General features: G+C 38.4%; 5 protein-coding genes across 5 annotated transcripts; all 5 read right to left on the bottom strand.

The window, feature by feature from the left end:
* Positions 1-1,336: 1,336 nt before the first annotated feature.
* On the bottom strand, positions 1,337-2,956 carry LOC126788446 (berberine bridge enzyme-like 15). The gene has a single exon (XM_050514441.1). The coding sequence runs from the start codon at positions 2,954-2,956 to the stop codon at positions 1,337-1,339; it is 1,620 nt and encodes a 539-aa protein (XP_050370398.1).
* Positions 2,957-4,735: 1,779 nt separating this feature from the next.
* On the bottom strand, positions 4,736-7,070 carry LOC126788445 (berberine bridge enzyme-like 13). Its single transcript, XM_050514440.1, has one exon. It carries the CDS (start codon positions 6,580-6,582, stop codon positions 4,963-4,965), a length of 1,620 nt encoding a protein of 539 aa, XP_050370397.1. The 5' UTR covers positions 6,583-7,070; the 3' UTR covers positions 4,736-4,962.
* A 782-nt stretch (positions 7,071-7,852) lies between these two features.
* LOC126788443 (berberine bridge enzyme-like 15) lies at positions 7,853-10,137 on the bottom strand. The gene has a single exon (XM_050514437.1). The coding sequence runs from the start codon at positions 9,869-9,871 to the stop codon at positions 8,234-8,236; it is 1,638 nt and encodes a 545-aa protein (XP_050370394.1). The 5' UTR covers positions 9,872-10,137; the 3' UTR covers positions 7,853-8,233.
* A 9,238-nt stretch (positions 10,138-19,375) lies between these two features.
* LOC126788449 (tetrahydroberberine oxidase-like) lies at positions 19,376-20,950 on the bottom strand. The gene has a single exon (XM_050514444.1). It carries the CDS (start codon positions 20,948-20,950, stop codon positions 19,376-19,378), a length of 1,575 nt encoding a protein of 524 aa, XP_050370401.1.
* Positions 20,951-22,579: 1,629 nt separating this feature from the next.
* On the bottom strand, positions 22,580-25,648 carry LOC126788442 (berberine bridge enzyme-like 21). Its single transcript, XM_050514436.1, has 2 exons — positions 23,990-25,648; positions 22,580-22,699 (listed from the first exon to the last, which is right to left on the bottom strand). The coding sequence occupies exons 1-2, from the start codon at positions 25,599-25,601 to the stop codon at positions 22,611-22,613; spliced, it is 1,701 nt and encodes a 566-aa protein (XP_050370393.1). The 5' UTR covers positions 25,602-25,648; the 3' UTR covers positions 22,580-22,610.
* Positions 25,649-26,047: the final 399 nt, after the last annotated feature.

Raw genomic sequence — 26,047 nt, forward strand, 5'->3', positions numbered from 1 at the left:
ATATGGTGGTTTACTTTGTTTTCCAGCAATCTTCAATGAAACATGCACTAAATCTCATTTCTTGCCTTTAAAGTATAAAATCAGCTGTTAAGTGACTAGCTTGTATCAAAGTGCAAACAAACCAGTCACCAGTGTTCTAAACAGCAACTAATGTTTAAATGGATCAAGATCATATATGGGCCGGCCCAGAAAACCCAACACATTCTAGGTGAGGTTCCCTATAAAACTAGGAAACCCCGTGAAAGACAAATACCAATTTGAACAGTCAGAAATTGGGGAAGGCTCTCTTTGATGATGCTCTCGGAAACAACCACTCTCCGGCGGCAGCTGAGGTAAAGCTTCATTCTTGGGCTTCTTTTTCATCTACTTGAAATCGCAAATGAAATTCAGTTCGATTAACTTGTACTTACTCCCGAAGCTAATTCTTTCAATTTGTAATATAGGGTTCGATCCATTTCGGATTTCAGAATCTAGAATCTGTCTATTTAAACTGGAATGACCGATGGGTTCTGAAAATTTAACTCTTTTTGCATGTTAATCAGTAACCTATTGTTACAGTTTGAAGACCAAGCCTCTTCGGTTATTTGGAAATTTTGTTTTACTGATGTAAATTTGGCTGAACATCATTGTAATTTGTAACAGAGTTAAGTCTTTGTACACAAAATGGTGTTTGCAATCAATAGAATTGGAAAACACAATTGTACATCATATCTGCTATATACAATTATCTGAGAGCTATTGTAGGACAGAACTATAGATGTAAATCATCAAGATCCTATACATATGCTTGATCCACCATCTATTCCATCATATATGCTATCACATGAATACTGTACCCGCTACACCACGGGACACTGCCATGTGGTGTACCCAGTCAATCATATTACGTCATGGTATAATTATCATACACACGGTGAAAATGACAAAAACTTATTTACATATAAAAACCAATCAGAAACAATCACAATAAATAATGAACTAATAACATTAAGAGTGTACGCCACATGGGATATGTGATAGATATATATAATAATTTTTTGAATATTGTAATACGAATTCAAATTATTTCCTTTATTACGAATGCCTTGAGGTTTACCAAAACGACCATAAGATCACTTTACTCTTAAAATGTTGAACAAATAGTATTTGGAATATAAGTTCTTAAGTAACAAAATATTGGATTCTAAGACGTTTTATTTTGTGGTAATTAGTCTCCACTTACCCCATGTCCTGGCTAATCTTGCTATGTTGCAAAGAGGCTTTATTTAAGAAAAAAAAAAACCTCGACATTGTTAGCTGACATGCTGCACTATTACCATCGTAAGTCCATAACTAGCTAGTTCCTAGTTTGTCTGGCATGGAGAGCAAGAGGTGGGATGCTCTGTTCGTGTCTGAAGAAGTTGTGAGGATCAACTTTGGTTTTAATCTTTATCAATCTGTAAAAGTTGTTCTTGAAATACATGGTACCCCAAGCACTTGCTTCAGCGATGCTAGTGTTCTTCTTGTTTATCCCCAGATCAAGATCCCTATAATTCACATATGCTTGCCTTGGGGATTTTGTGACATAAGGAGTCATGTAGTCGTAGACCATCCTGATCCAATTTATATGAGTTGCCTCGTTTTCATTTGCAGATTGCCATGTAGTCACGTACTGGATTTTGAAGAGAACGTTTCTGTGCGGGAAGGGTATAGCTGACTCTGGAATTTTGCTCATCACTCCGCCATATGGATTAAAAATAATCAGAGGAGTGGGTTCTTCCAACAATCTTTTCCATAGACCCTCTAGCGCAGCTTCAGGAATTGGGACTTTGGCAAAGTCTGATTTTGCTTTGAAGTAGTTCCTGAATGTGGGTTTTGCTTCAAGCAAAACCTCAGGACGAGTTCCATTTTCATAACCTGCTAGGAACATCACAGAGTTGAGCCAACTTGTCTGCGTACAATCTTTTCTTGTCAAGTTCAGCTCGGGGAACTGTGTTTGCGTAACCTCAAGGAGCCTTTTAACTCCTCCAAGGAACTGACCTTCGTAAATAATTGTGACAGTTCTGTTGCCACTTTTGCTGTCCACTACTGTTGGTGTTATCAGAACTCTTATATTGAGATCTTTATCGAGCTTAGTAGCGGCTACTTGTTGCCATCTGTGGAGAAGCTTTGTGGCACCTTGTTCCAAGGTCCTGGCAAGTCTAAAAACTGTCACAGTTGATGGAACAGGAACTAATTTTATCTTCCACCACAGGATGATTCCAAAGCTTCCTCCTCCACCACCTCTGATTGCCCAAAACAGGTCTTCTCCCATGGTCTTTCGGTCGAGAATTCTGCCGTTGGCATCAACGATTTTGGCGTCCAGGACGTTATCAGCTGCAAGGCCATATTTTCTCATCAAAGTACCATATGCACCTCCAGTTATATGGCCTCCCACACCTACACTTGTGTAGATACCAGCTGGGAAGCCGTGAGTGCTGCTTTTTTCTGCAATTCTATAGTAAAGTTCACCAAGAGTGGCTCCAACTTGAATCCATGCACTATTAGCTCGGATATTGACATTAACTGACCGAAGCTTGGCAAGGTCTATGATAATGAAAGGGTTTTCAATTTGGGACACATATGAGAGACCTTCATAATCATGTCCTCCGCTTCGGACCCTAAGATGTATACCAAGCTTTTTTGAGCAAACAACAGCACTTTGAACTTGGGAATCATCAGTTGGCCTGAAAATGAACTCTGGTTTTGGCTTTGAAGGGAGCAAGTACCTGAGGTTTTGTGCCGTTGAATTTAGGACGGTAGTGAATGCAGAACTGTTTGGGGTGAAAAATGTACTAGAGAAGGGAATAGAAGCATTAGAGTAATATGAGAGGCATTGACGAAAACTGTTTTGCTTTGAAGATGGTTGTTGCGCGGATGTAGATGATAGTAAAATGAAAAGAAACATGGGAAAAATTGAGAAGGTTGAGAGCTTCATGATGCTGTCTTCAAGTCTCCTGGGTGTGTTGTTGAGGAATCAGTTGTGTTTCTGTGTTTCTTTATAGAAGAAACTTGAAGCTGCATTACTGTTTACTGGATTAGCTGATGGCACGTATCCATTTTAGGTCGGGTTCCTTGCCTAACTTCAATAAAAGAGTTGACAGAATCATCCGTAGGGCAAAGGAAACCGAGACGATATGGTGCAAAAACTGCTATGGTGAGTATTTGGTCTATTGTTTTGTTTAACCTGATCGAGGTGCTGTAAAAAGTACTAATGACACCACCATTGGAGATGCTTTGAAGACATTTAGATGAAATGAAGGTTGCTGCGTACAACAATGAAGAAACTTCTAAAAATGAACATGTTCTGATACTGAGGAAATATTGTGAACAGTTGGGTATTCTCATTTGCAGTGTCAAGTCTGCTTCTATATGTCTCCAGTCTGTTGCCATATTTTGGATCAAACCTACAGGAGAGGAATAGTATTACTCAATTAATACTTCCCTATCATAATTATGGTCGCCTATTGAATGATACACTCGAATATACTGTATTTAGGCATGCCGATCAAGTTATATGTAAGACCCGATTCCAGAAAGGGAAATTTATTTGGAAGTTCGGTGAATTATCAATTATGTATGAATGGTCAACACCTAGCTTCCCATTCAGGGAGACAAACCTGAGAGCTGAAATTGTATTAATCTGACCAACCCACCAAGAAACTCTGTTCGATTGTAATCCAAAGCAATATCAGAGATTTAAAATTCGTTGACAGAGTGGTGAAGCTAATACTGAAGTACTGAACACAGATCTAGATAACATCATTCAAAACGAAGAAGAACACGAACTTGAAATCAAACAAACAAAAAGCCCTATTACCAGTCTCTATCTCACTCTCCGGGCTTCATCTCTGTGACGAAACCTTGGACGACCCAAAAAAGAGTCTCCTATGGCCAGGCTGTAAATCAAAAATACACAGAGGGGTAAAATTGTCTTTCATCAAGACAACCGATCGCCTCCAGCATATTCCCGATCATATACGAAGATTAAACAACAAGCCTTTCAGTTATTCATATCTTTAAACCTAAGCAAAACGCTCAGAAACGCGCCGTTAATGACCTAATTGGTGACGGAATCGAACGAATACGTCTGATATATTTTCTAAAAACACAGTTATATCCCTTTGCATATTTTGCATTAAAAGTCTCATACACTGCATAAGAAAATTGAAGAGGGAAAAAAAGTCGAGAAACTCAAACTAAAAAGCCAAGAATTGGGAGTGTCCATATGAATTGGGAAGGGCGGAGAATCTTTGATGCTCTCGGAATCCGCCACTCTCCGGCAAGTTTTCAGGTAAAAGCTTCTTTCTTGAGCTTCTTTTTCTTCGACCTACAATCACAAATGAAACTCAATTTGATTCCACTCCCGAACTTTACTCTTCCAATTTCTAATTCAGGGTTTCTGAAATCCAGAATCTGTCCTTTTGAACTGAATTTAACCAATGGGTACTGCAATTTGACCTATTTTTGCTGACTAGAATTCACCTGTTATTTTTTTGGTTTCTGAATATGAACTTTGCTGCATATTCTGCTGTACATGTTATCCTCATATTCATAAAGAATGTTGATTTTGTATTTATGTTATCTGTTATAACCAAGCCTTGTTTAGTTGTTTGGGATTTGTTTTGATTCATATATAATTTAGACAATAATTTCTGTACCAGAGTACACACTTTGAAAACCAATCAAGGCCTTGAGGTTTCTCAAAAACTAGCAAAACTTTACTCTTGAAATAACAATTATTCGGACAATATTTCAAGACTAGCTGAAAATTGGATGCCAAGGCATTGCGCTTGGTGAGTAGTTAGTCGCTACTCATCCTACATTTTGGCTACTCTTGCTATCTTGCCAAAGGGATTTTATTTAAGGAAATGGGGAACTAAGAAACAGAAGCCTCCGCAGTCTTAGCTGACTTGCTGTGGTGTTACTAATTTACTATCATCACTAGTTTTCGATGCTTCTTGCCTGGAGAGCAAGAGGTGGGATGCTCTGTTCGTGCCTGAAGAAGTTTTGAGGATCCACTTTGGTTTTGATCTTGATCAATCTGTAAAAGTTGTCCTTGAAGTATCTGTTACCCCATGCACTTGCTTCCGTGATGCTAGCGTTCTTTTTCTTGTTTATCCCCAGATCAAGATCCCTGTAATTTACGTATGCTTGCCTTGGGGATTTTGTGACATATGGAGTCATGTAGTTGTAAAGCTTCCTGATCCAATTTATGTGTTTTGCCTCGTTTTCATTTGCAGCTTGCCATGTAGTCACATACTGGATTTTGAAGAGCACATTTCTGTGCGGGAAGGGTATTGCTGACTCCGAAATTTTGCTCATCATTCCCCCATATGGATTCCAAATAATCAGGGGACTGGTTTCTTCCAACAATCTTTTCCATAGCCCCTGAAGCCCAGTTTCAGGAATCGGGTCTTTGACAAAGTCTGATTTGGATTTGAAGTAGTTCTTGAATGTGGGTTTTCCTTGAAGTAAAGCCTCAGGCTGAGTTCCAGTTGGGAAACCTGCTATATACATCACCGAGTTGAGCCAAGTTGTTTGTGTACAATCCTTTCTTGTCAAATTTAGCTCAGGGAACTGTGTTTGCATAACAGTGAGGAGCCTTTTAACACCTCCAAGGAATTGACCTTGGTAAAGAGTTATGACTGTTCTCTTGCCGCTTTTGCTGTCAACTACTGTTGGCTGCATCAAAACTCTGATAAAGAGATCTTTATCAAGCTTAGTAGCAGCTACTTGTTGCCATCTATAGAGAAGCTTTGTGGCACCTTGTTCCAAGGTCCTGGCAACTGTAAATACTGTCACAGTTGATGGAACAGGAACCAATTTTATCTTCCACCACAAGATGATTCCAAAGCTTCCTCCTCCACCACCTCTAATTGCCCAAAACAGGTCTTCTCCCATGGCCTTGCGGTCAAGAATTCTGCCGTTGTCATCCACTATTCTGGCATCCAGGACGTTATCAGCTGCAAGGCCATATTTCCTCATCATTGAACCATATGCACCACCAGTTATATGGCCTCCCACACCCAAACTTGTACAAAGACCAGCTGGGAAGCCGTGGTTTCTGCTTTTCTGTGCAATTCTGTAGTAAACTTCACCAATTGTGACTCCAGCTTGAATCCATGCGCTATTGGCTCGTATATCAACATTAACTGATCGAAGCTTGGCAAGGTCTAGAATAATGAAAGGTTTTTCAATTTGGGACACATATGAGAGAGCTTCATAATCATGCCCTCCACTTCGGACCCTGAGATGTATTCCAAGCTGTTTTGAACAAACAACAGCAGTTTGAACTTCGGAGTCATGTGTGGGTGTGAAAATGAACTCTGGCTTGGGTTTTGAAGGGTCCAAATACCTGAGGTTTTGTGCAGTTGAGTTTAGGACGGTAGTGAATGCAGAACTGCCTGGAGTGAAAAATGTACGGGAGAATGGTATAGAAGCCTTAGAATGATAGGAGAGGCATTGGATAAAACTATTCTGTTTTGAAGATAATGGTTTTGCCAATGAAGATGATAATAACATAAAAAGAAGCAGGGAAAAAACTGAAGAGTTTGAAAGCATCTTGTTGCCTTGTTTAAGTCTCTTTGGGTGTTGTTGAGGAATCAGCTTTGTTTCTGTGTGTCTTTATAGAAGCATGAACGTGCATTAGTGTTCAGTTGATGAGCTAATGCAAATGTCATGTGGTGTTGGGGCAACAAGGACTAAATGGTCTCTATTTATGGTGGATTGACTTCAACCCCAAATCTTCTGAAGTAGCATTCCCCGCCTACCATCACTGAGATGGCTCACAGCACCAGCAATATGGCAAAGACCTGGTGGGAAACCGAGACCATATGCTGCAAAAATGTGGTGGGGCTTTTAAATCTGTGGTGGTTTGAAACCTGAACTTTTGTTCAGAGGACTAAGAGAGAAGACGTGAAGAGAGCGGCACAGCCTAAGAAATTCTAAAAGTGAACAAGGTCTGCTGCAGAGGAAATTGTGAAGAGAGACGATACTTTTTAGGTTAGTCTCTCTTGCACTAGCTTTGCTTCTATATCTATTTTTTGTTGCCAAATGTTTTGATCATACAAAAGAAATTGAAGTGTAAACTATTCTTTTGACCTTTATTATAATTTAGCTGTGATTCCATCAAACAATAATTTATTAACTTTCTTCACCAAGTAAATTTAGTATAAGAACGTAGTGAGGATTTTCTTTTTAACTTGAGTTTGGGGTTTGACTGTATACAGAGATTTCTTAGGTCAGAAAACTGAGTAGTGAGTACTTGTTTATATCTTTGTCCATCCACTCGTAAAAATTCAAGCTCCAAAGAATTTTTGCCATGCGTTGATTGCGTTCCATTAAGAAATGTTTAGGCTGTGAATGTTTAGGTTACTGTGACTAGTGCGTCTGCCCCAAAAATTTCACTCAAATCATGTGTTGAAACATGGGTAATGACTAATGAGTAAAATGAGAATTTATGCCAAAATCGTGTTGTTATAGACACCTTTTTGCCCCCACTACTTTGGAGATAAATTCTTTTTGGTACTGCATATTTACTTCAAGACACCTATAGATTTTGAGCAGTGCTTCTGGAAGAACGAAACCTTGAGGATACTGTACCACTAAAAAACTAAGGGGATTGAGTTTGATCCTCTCTAGTCTAAAAAAAATATAAAAAAATACGCACCCTCGTCCACTGCATAAGTTTATAATTTTATCTGTTTTTTTTTTAGTCACAAGTTTATAATTTTATCTATTCAATACATTTTTTATTCAGTTTCTATAGATCCTTCAAATTATTGCAACAGGTGACTGTGACTCACAGCACAGGTGCCGCATGCAGGTTGAAGTTTGATACCTGGAAACCTCTGAAAGAGATGTCTCCAATTGCTTTGCCATTTGTAAAGGAGTAGGTATTGTCTGATTTTGGTGGGTTTCTTAACAAAGTTAACCTAATCCATTCACAATGTATGGGCAGAACAAGCACATAAAAGCTAAAACAAACCCATTATTCCAGCTCTTTCCTGTAACAAATCCATTATTGCAAATCCTAGGTAAAAATACTAGTCTACAACAAGTGAATGTTATACCCAGAGACTTATTTGACAAATCTGCTCCGGTATATAGAATCAGGCAAACATTTTCTTAAACAAAACACACTAATGAAGAACCCATCAGATGCTTACCACGCTTCGAATGCCATAAATATGTAGCTGTGTGTTTTCTATGATCACCTTGCAATTGTGGATGGTGTTGGTAGAGGGAGTGGAAGTGGTGGGATACTCTGTTCATGCCTGAAGAAGTTATCGGGATCGACTTTGGTCTTGATCTGTATCAGTTTGTTGAAATTCTCCTTAAAATACCTGTAACCCCAAGCACTTGCTTCAATGAAGCTTGTGTTGCTCTTCTTGTTAACCCCCAAATCAAGGTCCCTATAGTTCACATATGCTTGCCTTGGGAACATTGTAACATAAGGAGCCATGTAGTTGTACAGCTTCCTAATCCAATCCATGTGTTCTGCTTCACTTTCAGTGCCATTTTGCCATGTAGTCAGGTACTGAATCTTGAAGAGCACTCCTTTCCGGTGTGGGAAAGGTATCTCCGACTCTGAAATCTTGCTCATCATTCCTCCATATGGGTTGAATATCATTAAAGGAGAGGCTTGTTCGAACAACCTTTTCCATAACCCTTCAAGCGCGGATTCTGGAATTGGATCTTTGACAAAATCTGACTTGGCTTTGAAGTAGTTCTTGAAAGTTGATTTTCCTTGAAGCAAAACCTCAGGTGGAGTTCCACTTGGGTAACCTGCTATGAACATTACAGATTTCAGCCAACTTGTTTGTGTGCAATCTTTCTTTGTCAAACCTAGTTCAGGGAAACTTGTTGACATGATATCAATGAGTCTATCAACACCTCCAAGAAACTGAGCTTGGTAGATGGTCAATATAGTTTTGTTGCCACTTTTGGCGTCGATGACCGTTGGTTGTATGATAACTCTAATGAAGAGATCTTCATCGAGCTCAGTAGCAGCTACTTGTTGATATCTATGGAGGAGCTTCGTGGCGCCTTGCTCAAGGGTCTTGACAACTGAAAACACTGTCACAGTTGATGGAACAGGAACGAGCTTGATCTTCCACCAGAGAATGACACCAAAACTAGCTCCTCCACCTCCTCTGATTGCCCAAAACAGATCCTCTCCCATTGATTCTCGATCATGAATCCTGCCACTAGCGTCAACAATCCGAGCATCAATGACATTGTCAGCACCAAGGCCATACTTCCTCATCATGGTACCATATGCACCTCCTGTAATGTGCCCGCCAACGCCTAAGCTCGTGCAGAGTCCAGCAGGGTAGCCATGTGTTTTGCTTTTCTCTGCAATTCTGTAGTAAACTTCGCCAATGGAGGCACCGGCTTGCACCCAAGCGCTGTTGTCTTCGATGTTTATGTTGACTGATCGAAGCTTGGCAAGGTCTACAATGATGAAAGGTGTTTCTGTTTGGGAGACATAAGAGAGAGCTTCATAGTCATGGCCTCCACTTCGGACTCTCAGATGGATACCAAGCTGTTTTGAGCAAATGACAGCAGCTTGGACGTGGGCATCGAGCAATGGTGTGAAAATGAACTCTGGTTTTGGCACCGAAGGGGTCAAGTACCGGAGGTTTTGTGCAGTCGATTGTAGTGTAGGAAGGAATGTTGAGTTGTTTGGAGTGATGAAGGCCTTAGAAAATGGTACCAGAATCTCGGTGTTATCCGAGAGGCATTGGCTGAAACTGTCTAGGCTTGAATCTTTGGGATGTGCCCATGAAACAGATGGTAACAGAAGGAAAAGAAAGAGGGAAAATATTGATAGGTTTGGAAGCGTCATTGTGTTGCTTGGTTTGTTTAAGGTATGAGGCTGTGTTGAAAAAGTGGCTTGGTGTATGCTGCTTTATAGAAGCATGAAGATGGTGTCTCAGTGACACCAACGTATGTGTGATGAGGTAATGGAAACGTAAGTTATGGTATTTTGGGTCACTGGTCGATCACTATTTCAATTGCGTCTGTTCTTGAATGTGACTAGTGTGATGTGAGGTATACCCTACTTGTACCATGATACAAGTATAAGGAGTTCGACTGTGGAGTGTATTGTAATTTGTAAAGAAGGCGTTACTCGGATTTTAAACTGAATTATGTTCCGGTTGGAAACTTCAGTTTGCTGGTACCAAATATCAAATTTATTCGGAATCAATGAATAAATTTGAGACTATATCGGTTAAGTATTAACAGTCTGAAACTATAACAGTATATCGGACTATGAAATTAATAGTATTATTATTTATTTTTCTGGGCAATTCGAGCCCCAGAATTTCCAAGGAAGACTATAGACGAAGAAGATTGACGTACTGTCAATGTTGTGCAGACAGCAGTCATTATTTATGTAATAACCCTAAATTTCATTACATTATTTGATTCAATTTGAATTCTATTTAATCATGAATTTCAGTTTAAATGAATTTAATTGTTTGCAACGTTACGGAAACGGAAACGTTCTCGGAACGTTTGAATTGAAAAACGTTACATTTCCGTAACGTTTATATCGACTTTTATTCCGTCGATCAGTTGCGAAAACTTCCTTCACGAAAGTTGTAGAGCTCGTCGATACGAGTTCGTGAATATGTGACGCGTCCTAATCGGACGACGTACGAAAAAGTTATTAACGACGGAAGTTAGTTTCCGATTTTAAGGGGGTATAAAAGGACATTTTGTGAAGTAGGGTTTCTATTTTCAGAAACCCTCTTCTCTCTCTTCTCTCCCTTCCGCCGCCCCCCTCTGTTTTCTCTCTCTCTTTCTTTTCTTCCTCCCGAGCTCTCTCTCTCTCTCTCTCTCTCTCTCTCTCGCTCTCGGGTTGATCTCTCCCTCGAGTCGATCTCCCTCTCCGATCTCTGCCCTGCCCTTCGAGGCTTGCACCGCCGCTCCTACGGCCTTGCGAGCTCCGCAGCAAGCAACCCGAGCTTCCCCCGCACCGTGCCTCACTGCCACGAGCATCGCCGCTGCATCACGCATCGTCATCGTCATCGTCACGCATCGTCATCGCCGCTGCATCTCCTACATGGCACCACCTACAATCGGAGGGGAACCAAACGCCGCACCTCACCTCATCTTGACTCAAACACAGTTGATTCCGAGGCTATCGAGATATCGATTAGGTGAGGGTTTGATTTCATTTGGTTGTGTCGATTGTTGTTGTGTTTTTGGTTTGAATCGGAGGTGAATTAATGGAGGATCGGAGGAAGAGGAGAGTTAGGGATGCCGCCGCCTTAGGCGGCGCGTGTGGAGGAGTGGGGTGGCGTAGGGGCGGCCTAAGGCCGGAGGGAAGGAGAGGGGAGAAAGTAGGAGAGATTTGAGGTAGCGGTGGCGTGCTACGCGCCGTGGTTAGCCTCGGCGCGTGGGCCCCACGCGCGGCCCGCCGGAGGTGGCGCGTGTGCCACACGCGCCGCCACGTGCGGCGGTGGGAACGGTTTTGACAGAAGGGTATTTTGGTAATTTACTGTGTACGGTAAATGTAAATGTAATTTTTATTTACTACGGTAAATGTAATTAAATTTTACCTACGGTAAATGTAAATATAAATTACTTTCAGTAAATGTAAAAAGTAATTTTGTAAAAGGGTAATTTAGTAAATTTTATTTACTGAATTTGTATTTACATTTAAATCGTACGTATACGTACAGAAATACGTATTAATATTTATACGTACAGAAATACGTATTAATATTTATACGTACAGAAATACGTATATAATATTTATACGTACAGAAATACGTATTAATATTTATACGTACAGAAATACGTATTAATATTTATACGTACAGAAATACGTATTTATATTTATACGTACAGAAATACGTATATAATATTTATACGTACAGAAATATGCATATAGTATTTATACGTACAGAACTACGTATATAATATTTATACGTACAGAAATACGTATTAATTGCATAGTTGTACAGTATCCGGGAATAGTAACAGTGAATAGTACCACTGAACAGTAACTTCGTAAAACCGAAAATTGCTGAACAGTAACCGATTATTACTGTTTCGGCATTTAAAGGTTACGAAACGATTCTAAATTCTTTTCTTATCTGTTCAAGGTGATCATTAAATCGAGGAAAGGAATATAATCGGGAATTGTGGAATTACGCTCGAGTCGATAAGGTGAGTAAAATCTCACTGAATTACGAATCTACCCTCGTGGTGATTCAACATTTTTGCAAGTGTCTTTATCAGATGAATTACAACATGTATATAATTTAGTGGACTACATATATACAGTATAATGGTAATAAGTACATATATATATATAGTTCACTAAATTACGTACTGTTATTAATTCATTAAAAATAGTCATTTCAGTGACAGAAAAAAATTTGGCATGTGTATGTGATTCAAATGGTACGATATGACGTGAGATTATCGTACGTAATTTTCAGGTGTTTATGAAATATGACATGTATAGGATATAGTGGACTATGTATATATTGTATAAATGGTAAATAAATACGAATATATATAGTTTGCTATATAATATACTGTTATGATTTTATTGTGGTTATATCGTGAAAGTTTTAAAACGTACAATATGATGTGAGATTATTGTACGTGATTTTTAACATTGAGATTGTTTAAATGTTGATTTGTCTTCGGACGTGATTGGTACAATATGATGTGAGATTATTGTACGTGTTTGGCAAGTCGGAACCTAGCCTTTGGCCGGGCGAAAGTTACGATACAGTTAGAGCTCTAGTCTGTCAGCCATAGTACTTCATGTGAGGTAACGGGTGGTTATCTACTCATGAGTGCTCAGATTGTTTTGGATGTTGGGTAGCGGGTGGTTACCCAATATCACCATAGTACTTCATGTGAGGTAACGGGTGGTTATCTACTCATGAGTACTCAGATTGTTTTGGATGTTGGGTAGCGGGTGGTTACCCAATATCTGCGTAGTACTACATGTGAGGTAACGGGTGGTTATCTGCTCATGGGTACTCAGATTGTTTTGGATGTTGGGTAGCGGGTGGCTATCCAATATCAGCGGTGTATTACGAGAGGGGTAACAGATGTGTACCAGCGTTCTTGGTACCCGTATTATAAATGCATTGGGTAACCAGAAGGGTTACTTAATTTCCTCATGAGCGTTTTATTTCATATTTCTTGGGTCAACCAGATGGGCTGACTATTGACTCATGAGGGCATTTATATTTGTTGTTTTGTGATCTTTCGTATATTTTGATATGCGAATTATATTTTGATTTTACTCATACGAGCTGTAAAGCTTACCGGGTTTGTGTTTACAATCCCGGTGCACCAATTCAATGGTGTAGGGGATAATTCCGCAGGTACTGGTTAGCGGAGATTGAGTGACGACTCCGGAGATTCGAAGTCGTTCGTACCCTGTTGTGGTGAGATTTCTGGCGTGGATTTGTGTGAGAATTTGAGTGAATTTATTTGTGAGATTTGTGAGTGATTTGTGAGGATTATTACATTTCCATTTTATGTATGGTTTATAAATTTGGGTTGTAATAATTGGTTGTCTGAGTTGTATTGAGAACTCAGAATTGATCCGCTGTTACACTTTAATGATTTCGATTTATTTGAGATTATTTTGTGTTTAACGACTTTAGAATTTTGAGTTTTTAGGCTCGAAATTTTGGGGTCGTTACAATTTACTTCATGTACTTTGAGAATTAATGTTCCAACTAAGCAAAAATATTTCTCCTTGTGTTCTTGCTTTGAATTGAAGTTCACGGGTATTTTGCAGATGGTACTTAATTTTGTTCAAATCAAACAATAAACAAAATGGAAACTTGGAGTAGAAACAATTCGATCTGTTTGGGAAAAAAGGAGTGCGTATACGAGTTCTTTTGCTTAATAACATTCTATATAAAATGCTTTGCAGTTTATATCTATATATGCTCAGTAGTTTAGGTCTAGAAATTAATGAAAACTCTTCATTGCATTGCATGAACCTGATATGATACATACGACCGAATTCTCTAATTGCTACTTCACATACAAGAAATTGTTCGATCCATATCCTGGAAGCTACTCGTGATCATTGTTATAAGAATATAACCTTATTGTTAAATTAATAATTCTGTAGACTAGATTGGGGAAATTTTTTATCCCGTTCAAAGTAACAATAGATCGAGTAAAGAAAAATCAGATAACCATATCTTGCTTATAAAGTTGCAAACTGCACTGGCCCTATCCTCACCCAAATTTAACCCAACTATCTAAAAGGAGGGATAAGAAAAGATGGGAATGGAAACAAAAGTAGTGCAGCGAAGCATCAAGATATGAAGGGGGGTATTCAACTAGGATTCTATAAGATTTTCTTGTATTTGAAAAATCTTTTAAAATTTTGTGGTATTCAATTAAGATTTTAAACAATACATTGAAATCTTAAAGTATTCAATTATGATTTCAAAAACTCCTATGAATTCTGGTGGTATTCAAAAATCGATTGATTTTGAATGATTTCATTTATTGGTTGATTTTGTTGGATTTTGAAGTATTTTTACACTATATCATGCTTGTTAGAAATCAAGCATCTAGACATGAGATTTTGATGTATTTTTTTTCTCTCTCTCTCTCTCTCTTGCAATAAGATCGAAAATTTTTATGTTCTTAATCATGTGTTTTATTTTAATTGCTCAAATCAATTTTATGTGTTTTTCTTGTGATTTGGTATAATTGTTGTAGGCAAAAAAGAAATGATAGTTGTTTTTATAATTGTACTAATAGTTGCAATAAAGAATGTCGTTCCGATGAATTTTCTCCTGAAATAGAAAATGATGAAGAACTTGATATGGAAGACGAGAATCTTGAACTACTTTCTCAAAGTCAACTACAACAAAGAGTAGAGGCTAATGCTTGGAGACTTAATATTGCTGAAGTTATGTGAAAATATAGACCACGAAATTATGATAATGAAAGTCAAGAAAATAACAATGATATTGAAGGCAATGCTAATGAAAATAATGAGGACAATGCAAATGAGAGGGATCATGAAGACTATGATGACAATGAGGTCGGAATGGATGAGTATGCAACCTCTTAATGTACTTTTCTAATTGTCTTTGCAATTTTCACTATATAATATTTGGTTGTTTTTATTTTTTTTACTTTGTAAAATACATTATTATTTTGTAATTTGTTAAAAAAGAAAACCAACTTATTAATTCTCCATGTTCTATATTTTATTATTTACTAATAATATAAAAATCATGCATGCACTTGTGAAATCCAAGCAAATCAAGACAAATCTGGTAAATACAATACAATAAAATCTGGCTGAATCTATGTGGAGTTGAAATAATCTATGGATTTTCAGAATCCATTGATTATAATAAATCAATCAGAATCATTTGAAATCAGAGTTGAATACACCGCCCCCGAAGTTATGAACATTTACAATTCTACATTCAATCGTCAATGTCATCTGACTCATCTTGAAAAAGCTTAAAACTATAGTCAATCCCCGTTTCATTTTGCTGCCCTTAAGTTAGTTGCTTTATCTTTATGTGCTATACATGTTTTTTGTTTTTTGCTTGCAGATATTATTCATTTCCTTTTACAAAACTTACCTTGGTTTAAAGATCAGGTATGATGATTCAAAAGGGAAAGATCGTCTTGAACATTGAGAAAGGCTAGGGTGGTCTCAAAGGATCAAAAGAATGAATCAGAAAGCGTTTATACTTTATATATATGTCAATGGTGGATCGTCTCCAAATGTATGAATATATTACTTGTGCCATTACACTATGTACATGATGATTCCCTCGATCATGGAACTCTGCTTCTATATATCTCTTGTCCTTTCTAAGTTGCCAGTCATTGTTAGAGTGGAGAAAGGGGAATTGAAGTGTGTATGCTTACACGGCAAAAATAGCTCTCCATCAGTTCTTTCTTAAAATTCATTGGCTAGCTATGACTTGAAGCTAGGGGCACCTGTTTCCTTTCACCCCTAACTCCCTAAGGTTGCTTAATTATTAGTGTTCTCAAGTAGGTTCGACTCTCTTGCTTGAAAATCCATCTAATGTCAAATGCAAATGAAGTATTTATATCACTGATTTCTCATGAACAATGGAATACCAAATATCATCATGAATGTAAGATAATTTGACTTAATTGATCATTCATGCAATCATGCATGTAAAAAGTTCACTATTACTAATATTACACTCACTCTAATGCAAAATTGATTTCCTTCATTATCTTTAAATTTCGAAATTCAGAATATAGAAATCCATCAAACAGCCAAATAATTCAGTGTGAACAAATATAAATTATACATATAAATATAAGGAGTATCATGGAGATATGCCATGAAACATAATTCCTAGTATGCATGCCAAGATATTACATACAATTAATTACAACTTAGTTCCCAGATAATAATGTAGTGGAAAACTTATACTAATCTACTACATCGATCATACAAATTAAGAGTTGATGAGAGCTATTTATGCCGCTTAATCAGCTCCATCTTCAAACTTTTGGAGCATCATGCTTTTCTTTTCAAACGTTGAATGTGCTCCATAATATAAGTTGCTGCCTGGACCAAACAAGTTTTAAAAAATCTCAGATTCAGTAAGTTAATTTGGAATCAGTGATGTCATAATATAAGGTGAATTATGAGTATGGACAACGACTACTTTCTAAATTAACTGGTGGTTTGGTGTACTGCTCAGCTTTATATGCCAACTCAATTAGTAATCAGGTTAGTTGCTTCTGATCTGCTGTTGCTGTGTGTGACCGCGATCACGAAACTTCAAATTAATAATTGGAGTCTAGCTAGGTCTATGGTGTTAAAGTAATTGATTACATTCAAAGGTTAAGTGCATAATTAATCTTTAGTGATCTCATGCAGACTCATGATGACATAATTTCATGCACTTTGTTAGTGGATCGTCTGTAGTTTAACTACAAAGGAACCTGCTATCTGATTATCTATCTCTATTAACCGTTTCGTCATCTAATTAATCTGAATCATCATGGATATGATCTATAATATGACCAACTTTTCTTTCAGTCGGAACAGAAACATCGAGTGCTACGATAATTGTGTAGATGCGCGATTCATGGATTTATTAGGATTGATATATGATGGGATAAATAAGTGAGTCTTAGTTGCTTCATACCCTCCTCCAACTTCTTGATAATAGGTTCCGATAAGTATAATTCCTAGAAATTCAACATTAGGTGGACTTGAACTTTGTAACGAAAAAATTTACGACGGTGCTGGAGGAGGGTTAATTATTGGAAACACAGTTAATCCCTTAAATGCAATAAAAGACAAGAGTTACTCTATAATTCGGTATATCTTCAATATTCTACTATAGCATATTACACGCTCTGCTATATATACATAAATAAATCAATGAATAAGTTAACGTATATATTATCTTATTTTAAGTCCTTAACTCCAATGTTTAAAATTGAAATATAATAAATTACATTAGAATTGAATCTCTAAAATTGAAGAAACTCAATAAAACAAACTGCAAGAGAGAAAGAGAGTGAGATTGAGACAAAGAGAAAGAGTGACAAGTTCGTTAGTCCGTCATTGTTTTATCATGATCGACCAGAGAAATTGAGGATTTTTTTTTGTCAATCATGTAAAATCATTAATACATTTTTTTATTACTAATGTATAAACTAGAACTCAAGAAGCCCTACTATATATATAAAATATATAGTAGAAGATTTTTTTCCCAAAATGTGGGTGGACTTCCACCTTACCATATACCTAGGTCCGCCCCTGATTATGATTGATCATACCTTTCACAAAAATGTTCTTGGGAGATTGTTGATTGTTCTATTCTGTAATATGCTCACGTCCATAGCAACGCCCATCAATTAATATTGGATCACTATCATCACTCTTAAAGTGATGAAACTCAGAAAAAAAAACATTTTGTTTTAACCAAATTTCCAAGGTTAAATAAGAGAGGGTTTAGAGCTGTCATCCCACCCATTCACGATAATTCCACGAGATATGAACACTAGCTAGTGCAATTATAATGCTGTCATCTACTCTAAATTATGGCCACCAGTTTGAATGACACAATCGAATATTACTGAGTGGATGGTTAATTATTGGAAATACGGTTCGATTCTTCAAGAGTCAAGACTTCCAACTGAGACATGTTATGGCATGCACGCCAACTTCGAAGAAATCTGGGTGGTGTCATCGGTTACAGATTTACGTACAGAATAATTAGTTTCTAAATTTCTGGTGTAATTTGATCTCCATTATCTACCAAATTTGTTGCTTTCTTGGTGGGTTCATTTGAGGACAACTATTCACTTATCTTAAAATAGCATTCTAGGTTTGTTAATTGGTATCTGTTTGTTTGTTCTGCTAAGTCATTTTGGGTTCAGAGTTTAGAGCTTTATTTTTTATATTTAAGTATATATTAAGAGTATATAAGCAAATGGAAACCTTATAATGATCTCAGACAGGTTCGTTGTGATGATTTCATGCTTGCTCATCCGAAGAAAAAGCACTGCTTTAAAAACCAGTTCCTTATTCCTGTTATTAGTAAATATAGAGTCAATATAGAGTCGTAGAACTGTAGAAGGCACCGGGCCATGCGAGTATAAGAAATTAAGAACACTTTTGTTTTCTGTGGTTGAGGAGCAAAGATTACTTCCCTTCGCTTCATATAATTTCCTCCAGCATTACTGGAATACTGTTGTTTAGACTTTAGAGGAAGAAAGAAAATTGAAATAAAAAATGATGCAGGCCCAACACATCAGCCCAATAGAAATGGTCCAGGTCCCTATGGTAACAAGAATGTCCGTGCATCCACAGTGGAATGCATCTTTAGAAACCCCTGGTGGCCATAATTTAGATTTCCACAGTGAAATAGTCCAGGTCTCTAATGCTGTCATCTTCTCTAAATAATGGCCACAATTATAATGCTGTCATCCACAGTGGAAGGCTGGATTTGACCTGAAGATTGTGCTATTTAATAATGGTTTTTGAAAGATGGGCAGATACTCGTATGTCATTGCATTGTGAATTACTTCAGAACTTGGGGTACATCTGTGTGCAGCTGCTGTACAACATACAGCAAGATCTAAAGGTGATAGAGAATGAAGAATATAATACACGTGGGGATGATAGTATGATTGTGTGATGGATGCAGCTGTTGTATCTTATACAGCAGCGCACTCTAGAATTTTCCCAGAACTTGAGCATAGCAACAATGGGTTTTATTATTTTATTTACTAGTAAAGTGGTAATAATGAATGAAAAACCAAATTACAATCCATCTAATTCTTGTTTATATTGGAACCCAAGTTGGATGACATTCTATTTTCTACTAGATGAAAGTACAGGGATGCTTTGCTCATTCCTAAAGAAGTTGCCGGGATCAACCAATGTCTTAACACGAACAAGTCTCTTGAAGTTGTTCTTGAAGTACTTCAAACCCCAAATGCTTGCTTGTGAATAGCTTGTCTTCCCATAATTGTTCCTCCCCAAATCCAGATCTCTGTAATTCAAATAGGCAGCTCTAGGGGACTTTGATACATATGGTGCCATGTATGCATACAACCTTCTCATGAATCCAACATACTTCTCAGTATCCTTTACATCACCCCAAATAACCATATACTGGATTTCATATATGTTTCCTTTTCGGTGTGGGAAAGCAGTTTCGGACTCGGAAATCTCATTCATTTTTCCTCCATATGGTGTCAATATCATAAAGGATGTGTTTGCTTCAAGCAGAATTTTCCACAGGCATTCGAAGCCAGCTTCTGAGATGGGTTCAGTCACAAAGTCTGATTTTGCTTTGAAGAAGTAGCTGAACTGCCGGCGCTTCAGCAAAATCTCTAAGGATTCGTCTATTGAGTAGACAGCAAAGCTCAACACAGACTGAATCCAACTCATCTCGGTGCAATGGCTGCTTTCTAAACCCAACTCTGGAAAGTTTTCTTGTATCACCTTCACAGCTTGGTTTAATGGCCCTAGAAACAAGGAAAGAAATTCAACTGTAATAGTGTTGCTACCACTTCCTATTACAGAACGTACGTAAAGATCTTCCGGGAACTTGTCTGCAATGTCTTGCCATTTCAAAAGAAGTTCCATTGCACCTTGTTCTTTTGTCTTTGAAATATCGCAAACTGTTACAGTTGGGGGAACAGGAACCAGTCTAAGTTTCCATGCTAGAATAACCCCAAAGCTTGATCCTCCTCCTCCTCTTATAGCCCAAAAGAGCTCTTCTCCCATGGCCTTTCTGTCTAGAATTCTGCCATTGACATCTACAATTTTGGCATCAATGATATTGTCACTTGCTAGACCATATTTTCGGAATATGGTTCCAACTCCACCTCCACTGATATGTCCTCCAACACCAACTGTTGGACAAGTCCCTGCTGGAAAGCCATAGACGTTACTCTTTTGTGCAATGTTGTAATACACCTCTCCAAGAGTAGCGCCTGCTTGGACCCAAGCACTCTCTTTCTTTATGTCAACCTCGATAGAACGAAGATTGATAAGATCAATGATGACGAAAGGGTCTCTTGATACATAAGATAGGCCTTCGTAGTCATGGCCCCCGCTTCGTGTTCTAATCTGTATGCCAATACGCTTGGAGCAATTAACAGCTGCTTGAACATGAGTATCATCAAAAGGAGTAATGATGACCTCTGGTTTTGGTGTGGAATTGTTCAAGAATCTGAGGTTTTGTATGGAAAAATCTAAGACTGAAGGGTAAGCAGAACTGGTTCTGGTGAGAATGATTTCATTGCTGAAGTTGGTGTTCTGAATGTGGGAGGAAAAACATTGAACAAAGCTTTCAGAAATGGAGCTTGAAGTTGTGGAACAAACCGAGTTTAGAAGGATGAATAGTAGGGAAAGTAGTTTTACATGAAAGGTCTCCATATTCACGTTCTCTGCATATAACATGTGAAATGCTCTGAGCTTACATATATAAGGAAAATTTCATCCATTTGAAGTCCAATGAAGACAATTCAATGAAGTCTTTTGCTTTTTCTTCCTCAGTTTAAGGAAAAATCAACAAGTGACTTTTCAATATTAACAACTCGTAAGCGCAGATATAAAGACCAAAAGCTAAGCTCTATGTTATTTACAGACTTTTCGTATGAAGCTGGTCAATGAATTGAAATGTGAATAGTGAATTATCTCATCTATCTCAAGAAGTTCATGGAGCTTCTTATCAATATCCAAATGAAAATCGTTTTCTAGCTTATCAAATTGTTTCCTAGTTCTTGTATGGATCACTATTAGTGTTAATTTATTGACTTAGATATGGTAGTGGATAATGTTATACAGGAAACTAGTGAAAGTTGACTTAGATTTCGAATTCTGATGCTGATTGGATACCTCCATCTTATGTTATTGTTATGTAAATAAACAAGAAAACCATCGAGAACACAGCTGCTCTGTACTGGCATGTGGTTGAGCTCAATTTGGTCCAATCAATTAGATTATCTAGCTCTTCTGCACGTAAGTGGAGCCAAATGCTGTGAAGAACAGTAAACAAATGAATTCTGATTCTTCCTTTGGCCTATCTATTGATTTCTTCTGTCGGTTTTATTTATGTTTGACAGTCTATCATCACAGGGATGCTTTGTTCTAATGTGCCATTTTATATTATAAATAAGCTACAAGGATCACCCAGGGTCGTAACATGAACAATAGGCAGCTCTTGGGGACTTGGAAATATATGGTGCCATATATGCATAGTTGCATACAGCTTCCTCATCCATCTTGCCAATATGTTTGTTAGTTTCCTTTTCATCATCCCAATTCCCAAGTGACCAAATACTGGATTTAGGATGTGTTTCCTTTCCCGTGTGGAAAAGAAGTTTCTGAATCAGAGATCTCACTCATTCTTCTACTATGGGAAAGAAGCACTGTATGCATGCCGAAGGTTTTCATGGTTTTTTTCTCTTCATATGAAATTGCAAGAGCCTATATATGTTCAGCAGAACAGTCCTATTTGCTAAAGGTTAAAGCAATTGATGCAATTGACAACAACTAACGAAGAACAATCGCAAACTTAACAGATAGAAAATTCTAGCATGTCAATGGCGCCGAAATGACATTGTACTAGATACATCAGTAAAGTAACTCATTTATGCAACAATGGCTGAAATGTTCAACTGCCAAATCCTGAAAACAGAACTGTTTACTTGTTTCAGTATCTTGTCCTAGGCTGAGCATCGAATCAACTCCGCGGCCCTAAACATAGTTTGAGGTGGACATGAAAAATATACAGGATCCTAGTAATGAATCAGATAACACACTAATATTGAAAAAATCAAGATCATTGTGTGAGATCAACAAAAGATATATAGAATCAAATTTCCATCAACGGATAATATTCAATAATAACAAATTGGTGTTAGAACTAATTAACCAAGTAACCATCAGATTTTAAAACTAACGATTAATTAACTAATAGACAGCTACGCACCATTTAGACCGGATCTAGAAGCTAATCAACAATGCTGAGGCTCCTTGTGACTCGTGAGTCTTAGTGTCTTACAGTGGATATGCAGCTAAATTTGACACCACCTTATAAGAATGATGATCCAATCAGCAAGTGTAGCAGCATCCCCTTTGAGATGTTTGAACTTGATCCACCAGTCACAGTTGAGTGGAAACCTGAAATCAGCAACCAAAGTCGGAATCCCTTGCATGGATACTAAATGCAGAAGCTAGAAGACTGAAAACTTTGAGTTGACCATCAATATCAAGTGTGTTATTCTGGCATTACAGTGGATGAAAACTAGTGGAAAAAAGTCACGAGTTCACTAAGTGGAGCATTTTCTTTTATTGCCATCATAACTGGTTGAGATTGATGCACAAGTAGGCCATGAAAAAACTAGCAAACTTGTCAAGACTTCCATGTAATATGCAAAGAGCCTAAACCACAGAATGCAAAACAAACCCCAAACAGAGGTAGAGAGCAGTAAAGTTTCAATCCTTGATCATATGAGTGTAACTGTATAAATTATCAACAGCTAGTTGCGAAACCATATATCATCAAATAGGTTGAATGCATTGAGAAATGTATGCAGAATGTGTAGTAAATTCTTTGATGCTTATGAACATCATAAGGAAACTTTCATTTTCTTAGCCTGCATGTTCCAAATAACAATCAACAATAAGAAAAGGCCAAAAAAATCATCTGTATTATGCAGATGGATACTAGCCTACGTATGGAGATAGGACCAAGTCCTGACTTGTGATCCATAATAAGGCCACCTAACAAGACTTGTTTAATTGCAATCCATCTAATAGTAAAGGATCCACACCCATAATTCTAACCATGTAAACTACCATAAAGTCATGGCCTACCCCTAAATGAAGGTTCTTGGCAATCACACCTTACAATTATAGGTGTTTTCTACTCAGATTAAAGCATATGCATGTGAAAGGAACAAACATTGTGACTTTGAGAAATATGTAGCAGAGATTACTTCCAGTGTGATGTTAAGAATCCCCATGATTTGTTAAATGGTTGGAGTGCGTCTTACACATAATCAATCTAGGCTAAAATTCGTAGGAAGCCAAATTCACAGAACAAAGAGAAAAAACGGCTTCAAAAGACAAAGACCCGTCACTCTTGCAAAGAGTTTACCAATTCAAAAAAAAAAAAGGTCAATGGTTACCAATTCAACTACAACTAGAATGAATGAGACTGATATACTGATTTTTTATACTGGTATACTGATTTTTTATACATATCACTGATTTCTCATACATGTCACATCTCTGGTAATCTTCAAACCCAAAAACATTGAAGCATTGAACTATTGGAACAGAAGATCAAAGACAATGTTTGATGTATCAAATTATTTTTATTTCATTCCTGTAATCAATCAATAGATCCAATCATTTACTTGAGGTATTATGATCAAAGCTGATACAATTCTTCGATCTATGCCTTACATGGAGGAAGTGGGATACTCTGCTCATTCCTGAAGAAATTTTCTGGATCAACAGCAGCCTTCACCTTCACTAATCTATCGAAATTGTCGTTAAAGTACATCAATCCATAAACCTTCCCCTGTTCATAGCTATCCTTCCCAAAATCGTTGACACCAATGTCAAGGTCTCTATAGTTCAAGAAAGCACTCCTTGGATTCTTGGACACAAATGGGGTCATAAAATTGCGAAGCACCTTACTTTGGTTCAGATACTCAGTGGTTGCTTCCTCTCCACCATCGTCCCAATTCACCGAGTACTGAATCTTGAACAGATTCCCAGCCCGGTGAGGAAAAGGCGAATCGGAGGCCGGAATTTGAGCCATTTTCCCTCCATATGGATTGAACACCAAGCCAGTCTTCCCCTTAATCATATTCTCCCATAATGACTCCAACCCTTGTCTCGAAATCGCGGTCTGCACATAATCCGACCTCCTCTTCCCGAAACTCGCCTGATCTAGATTCCGATCAAGCAGAACCTCCGGCTTGGTATCATTGGGAAGAGAACCATCGTTCCACCAAACAACAGACTCAATCCAACTCATCTCCAAACAGTTCTCCTTCTTCAAACCCAATTCAGGAAACTGCTTTCCCAAAATAGAAACCAACTGATTAGCATTGCCTAGATACTCTGCCAGAACCGAAATCCGAACAGTCTTGGTTCCCTTCTTGGTCGGAGAACTCACCGGCTGCAACAACATCCTCATCCACAAGTCATCCACCGTCGTCGGCGCCAACCCCTGCCACCTCAAAACGACGTCGGTGGCATTACTCTCCGTGTAACTCATCACCCTAAAAACAGTGACGGTTTCCGGCACCGGAACCAACCTCAACTTATAAGCCAAGATCACTCCAAAGCTTCCACCACCGCCGCCTCTGATCGCCCAAAACAGATCCTCCCCCATTGCTTTTCTATCCAGAAGCTTCCCATTCACATCAACAATCAATGCGTCCAACACATTATCGGAGGCGAGGCCGTACTTCCTCAGCAAGTTCCCATAACCGCCACCGCTGATGTGTCCTCCGACGCCGACAGTGGGGCAAATCCCAGCGGGGAACCCGAGAGTTTTACTCTTCTCGGCGACTCGGTAGTAGAGTTCTCCGAGGGTAGCTCCGGCCTGGGCCCACGCAGAGGCGTCCTCGACATTAACGTCGATGGACCGGAAGTTGAAAAGGTCGAGGACTATGAAAGTAGGTTCGGTCGAGACGTACGAGACTCCCTCGTAGTCGTGGCCGCCGCTTCGGATTTTGAGCTGGACTTTGAGTTGCACGGCGCAGAGGACGGAGGCCTGTACGTGGGCCTCGGTGGTCGGCGTGAGGATGAGGACTGGCTTCGGAGTCGAGGTGGTGTTGAAGCGAGCGTTGCGGATGTAGGCTCTGAGAGTTGAAGTGAAAGAAGGGTTGTTCTGGGGGATGACTATTTGGGAGGCTGAGGAGTTTGGGTGGGTGTTGAGGCATTGAACGAAGTCGTCATAGAGAGAAGTTGCAGAGGTAGCAGAGACGTGAAGGAGGAGGAGGAGGAGGAGAACAGAGGAGGAGGAGAGGAATGTCGTATGATGATTATTAGATCGCGTCATGTTTTGAAGTTTGGTGTGTTATAATATTTGTGAGGTTCGTGTTGCTCTTATATATATGCTCTGAACGTGTCACAACCACCGGCGGGTAGGTTTTAGAAAGTTCGACGGAAATTAGGCAAGTAAATCAGTTTGCGGTTATGGAAAGTCGGCAAAATGAGAGGTTCCTAAGCTGCTGTTTATTCTTTTCCGTGTTTTACAGGGAAACATTACTTGAATTTTTTTAGGGGGGTCAAAAGATTTTAACGGAACAAAGTGAACAAACGATATTTAATCGTATTAACAATCTGTCCTTATTGATTATGTGAATATTTAGCGCATTCACTGATTTCTTACGATATCGAGTAATGCTCTATCATTTTCGAAAAGAAAAAGAAAAAGTAATACTCTATCACTATGGCATTCATCATTGACCAATAAGTTATGAAGTTCGTCATCTTAATCAGCGG

The sequence above is a fragment of the Argentina anserina genome, chromosome 3 (assembly GCF_933775445.1).
Source record: "Argentina anserina chromosome 3, drPotAnse1.1, whole genome shotgun sequence".
Taxonomy (NCBI): Eukaryota; Viridiplantae; Streptophyta; class Magnoliopsida; order Rosales; family Rosaceae; genus Argentina; species Argentina anserina.

What these genes read in the sequence shown, in the direction of transcription:
- LOC126788446 (XM_050514441.1), bottom strand. Translation starts at nt 2,956, where the DNA reads ATGAAGCTCTCAACCTTCTCAATTTTTCCCATGTTTCTTTTCATTTTA.
- LOC126788445 (XM_050514440.1), bottom strand. Translation starts at nt 6,582, where the DNA reads ATGCTTTCAAACTCTTCAGTTTTTTCCCTGCTTCTTTTTATGTTATTA.
- LOC126788443 (XM_050514437.1), bottom strand. Translation starts at nt 9,871, where the DNA reads ATGACGCTTCCAAACCTATCAATATTTTCCCTCTTTCTTTTCCTTCTG.
- LOC126788449 (XM_050514444.1), bottom strand. Translation starts at nt 20,950, where the DNA reads ATGGAGACCTTTCATGTAAAACTACTTTCCCTACTATTCATCCTTCTA.
- LOC126788442 (XM_050514436.1), bottom strand. Translation starts at nt 25,601, where the DNA reads ATGACGCGATCTAATAATCATCATACGACATTCCTCTCCTCCTCCTCT. An exon ending in GAGTATCCCACTTCCTCCAT is followed by an intron (nt 22,700 to 23,989) that starts GTAAGGCATAGA and finishes TGCTGATTTCAG; the next exon opens with GTTTCCACTCAACTGTGACT.